Raw genomic sequence first — 3,465 nt, 5'->3', positions numbered from 1 at the left:
GGGCAGGTCCCCGACACCAACTACATCTTCATGGTACGTCTGCACCGGGCTCGCCGCGTCTCTCGGCTGATGGTTAACGAATGAGTTTAAACTTCACCTCCCGATGTGCTCGCTGGGTTTCAGAGCCGGTCTGGGAGCGCTGCCTTTGCTTTTGCTGTTTGGCTGCTCCGAGGGGTTTTATTTTGTTGAGCAAAGCCTGAGTGTGGTGGTGTGAAGGGGCACGCAGCGCTGGGGCGGTGGCACAGAGCCAGGCGGTGGCACAGCAGCTCCCTGCCTGAGCCAGGGTGTCCCGTGTGTCAGGGCAGCGCCTGGGGGGTGGCAGCAGCACGTCCATGTGGAGCTGAAACTCCCAGTGACCACAGAGCGTGTTCTCAGAGACCCAGATCCCAGCTTCCCTTCAGCGCTGTCTCTCTGTGCACTGCGCGATGTTTAGAGTGGATGTGTCACTTTGCATTTTTCCATTTGACTGTTTCTCCATTTATTAATATTTTTTTGACTTGCAGGGTGACTTTGTAGATAGAGGTTATTACAGCCTTGAGACTTTCACTTACCTGCTCGCACTGAAAGCTAAGTGGCCTGATCGTATCACGCTGTTACGCGGCAATCACGAGAGCAGGCAGATAACACAGGTGTATGGATTTTATGGTAAGTCTTTGTCCGGGTGGCGCTAACACTTAATAATCGCGTACAGCATCTGTCCCTTTAGAACCTTGTTCTGCCTGCAGCGCTGCCAGGGGCTGTGTGGGAGGGGGCTCAGTAAAACTCGAATGTTGTCATTTGTTAACATGATCGTTGTGTTTGTGAAGCAGAACGTGGTGTTTTCATCCAGATCTTGCTGCTCTGTTCCTTCAGTGTCTGGGCTTGGTGTTTGGCTTTTGGTGCCACGTTCAGTGGTAGAGACAGAGCCTGTATTGATACAGCCTGTGCTTTGGTGTCTCGCAGTGAGAGGTTCTGCACAAAGTTGGGGTGTTACTGTAATTCCGCTGAAGTTTCAGTAGAACTGAAAATCGGTGTGACACACAGAGTCTGCTGTGGAAGTCATTTATTGTCAGCAGTGAGCATCTGGGAAGATGCCCCTGGCAAGACATAAGGTGCAGAACAACTGTTTGAAGAACAGAGGGAATTAAATTGCTTGGAAGCTTCTTTTTCTGTTGCGTGGGGTGTTGATGAAACCTGAGGAAACCCTGGAAAATATCTAACGCCTGCCACAAAGACCAGTGTCTGTGACGTACTTTCTTTCAGATAACGTGTCAATAAGGGCAAATACAAACGTTCACAAGCTGCTTAAGAACCACCTGCCTGTCAGGTTTATTGCCATGTTTGTGTGGTTTAAACAAAGCCACTGCAGCTCCCAGCTGTGGCAGGAATACCTCCACTAGCCCTGGCCGGCTCACGCTTTTGGCCTGGATTCTCCTGTGTGCAGCTGGGTTGGCCAAGGGCCGGTTCCCTGCCATGGGGAGCAGCGAGAGCGTCGCTAGCCGCGCTGCCCGAGACCCCGTGCTTCCCACTGCTGCTCCCCGGGGCTCCTGGGAGGGTTCTTGTTGCTCGTCTGACTGTTCCGGTTCTGCTGTAAGTGTTTGCCTCTGATCTTGTTGTCTGAACGCCTTCTGATCCGTTAAGAAGACAAAAATTCTCTGTTCAACAGATGAGTGCCAAACCAAATATGGAAACGCTAACGCTTGGAGATACTGCACCAAAGTCTTCGACATGCTGACAATAGCAGCTGTAAGTGTAAACAGCACGTGACAGAAGTCTGGGTGGGTTGTCTGAATGTGTCGCTAGAACTGGTGACTGTTAAAGGTCACGCTGGTGGCCTTGGGCTGGATGAAAATCTTGAGTATTTCGCATGTGTCTGTTTTTCTCCAGTTAATAGACGAGCAGATTCTCTGTGTGCACGGTGGCCTCTCTCCAGACATCAAGACACTCGATCAAATTCGAACCATTGAACGTAATCAAGAAATTCCTCACAAAGGCGCCTTCTGTGACCTCGTCTGGTCCGACCCGGAAGATGTGGACACGTGGGCCATCAGCCCGCGAGGGGCCGGGTGGCTCTTCGGCGCGAAGGTGACGAATGAGGTAATGACGCTGTTGGGTGCAGCAGCAGGTCACTGCAGGCGGGAGAGGGATGGAAGTGTCCGGCTCAGTGTGACACTTACCCCAGTGACGAGCGGATTGAGGGCACTGCAGTGGCATGGACTGTCCTTGTCAGACCGCTGCGAGCGAGTCCTCGTGTTGGAGAAGGGTCGCTCAAGCCAACTTGAACAGATGAGCCATTTGAAGTTAAAAACAAAAATACAGCTGCCAGGTCTTGCTTTTAAAAAGTATAATGCAGTGAGAGTAGCTAGCATCACTTGGGTTTGTGTAGAATACTTTTCTAAGGATTTTGGAGAAAAAAAAAAAATACTGTACCATTTTTCTTAACAATTCTTGACTTAATTTTTGTCACTTTGGAAAACAGAGAGCAGCCTTCTCAGGGCTTAACACATGCAGCCCTTCCCGGGCTCCAGCACCGGCTGCGTTCCGAACGCCGCCCTCGTGCCGTGCATTGTCTCTGTGGCCTTTCCGCAGCACCTCCAGGGAGGATGGAGCCTTGCGGGCGGCACGGACTCGGGTGTCACACTGTCACCTGTGTTTCATAGCTGTTTCCACTGCTCAGGTCTCAAATAGTTTTTTTCAGTGCACTGGGTGGAAAATATTCTCTTCCACCCCTCCATGACGCGTGGGAGAGGGCTGCTGGGTGGGCAGCGGCATCAGCTGCTGGGAGAAAACTGACCTTCCTTTTTTTCCTTTACAGTTTGTTCACATCAACAACTTAAAACTCATCTGCAGAGCACACCAGCTCGTTCACGAAGGCTATAAATTCATGTTTGATGAGAAATTGGTAACAGTATGGTCTGCTCCAAATTACTGCTACCGCTGTGGAAATATTGCATCAATCATGGTCTTTAAAGATGTAAATACAAGAGAACCAAAGTTATTCCGCGCCGTTCCAGACTCAGAACGTGTAATTCCTCCTAGAACAACCACGCCCTACTTCCTCTGAGCCCCTTCCCCGCCTGCTCTCTCCCCCTCCCAGTGTACTGTCCCTCGACAACATACTTTTTATTGAGCACTTTGCTGCTGAAATGCTGCCTCTTGCCTTTTTTATTTTTAAATTATCTAAATTTATTGTGTATTATGGTGTCTGTAGCAAGTTTCTTTTTTTTTTTCCCCCCCTTTCCCCTAGACTAAACTAAACACATCCTTTGACATTGCCACCCCTGCATGTACTTCTGACCTGTTGCTGGGTTGAGATGAAACATTTTCCTTTTTACCAATCGCAATCCCAGGGGGAGCAGCTCCCTCCCTGCCCATTATTCACCTTTTTGGGGAACTTTTCAGAGATTTCAGCAGCAAAGTCACTACCTGGGGCGCAGGTGTGTGTCCGGCTGTGTTTTCGGTGGATGAATGAAGCCGGTGGAGGGG

The 3,465-nt window shown here is 50.2% G+C and overlaps 1 protein-coding gene across 1 annotated transcript; it reads left to right on the top strand.

Annotated features, from left to right (window-relative positions):
* Positions 1 to 3: 3 nt before the first annotated feature.
* On the top strand, positions 4 to 3,150 carry PPP6C (protein phosphatase 6, catalytic subunit; the record flags this gene model as incomplete). Its single annotated transcript, XM_010081673.1, has 5 exons — positions 4 to 33; positions 504 to 645; positions 1,646 to 1,725; positions 1,867 to 2,076; positions 2,795 to 3,150. Coding segments are annotated over 5 exons (711 nt in total), but the record flags the coding sequence as incomplete, so codon positions are not given.
* Between the last annotated feature and the right edge of the window lie 315 nt (positions 3,151 to 3,465).

This window comes from Pterocles gutturalis, unplaced genomic scaffold, assembly GCF_000699245.1.
Source record: "Pterocles gutturalis isolate BGI_N339 unplaced genomic scaffold, ASM69924v1 scaffold41989, whole genome shotgun sequence".
NCBI lineage: Eukaryota > Metazoa > Chordata > Aves > Pterocliformes > Pteroclidae > Pterocles > Pterocles gutturalis.
Note: the sequence above shows the minus strand (reverse complement) of the source record. Positions and strands in the feature narration are given on the sequence as shown.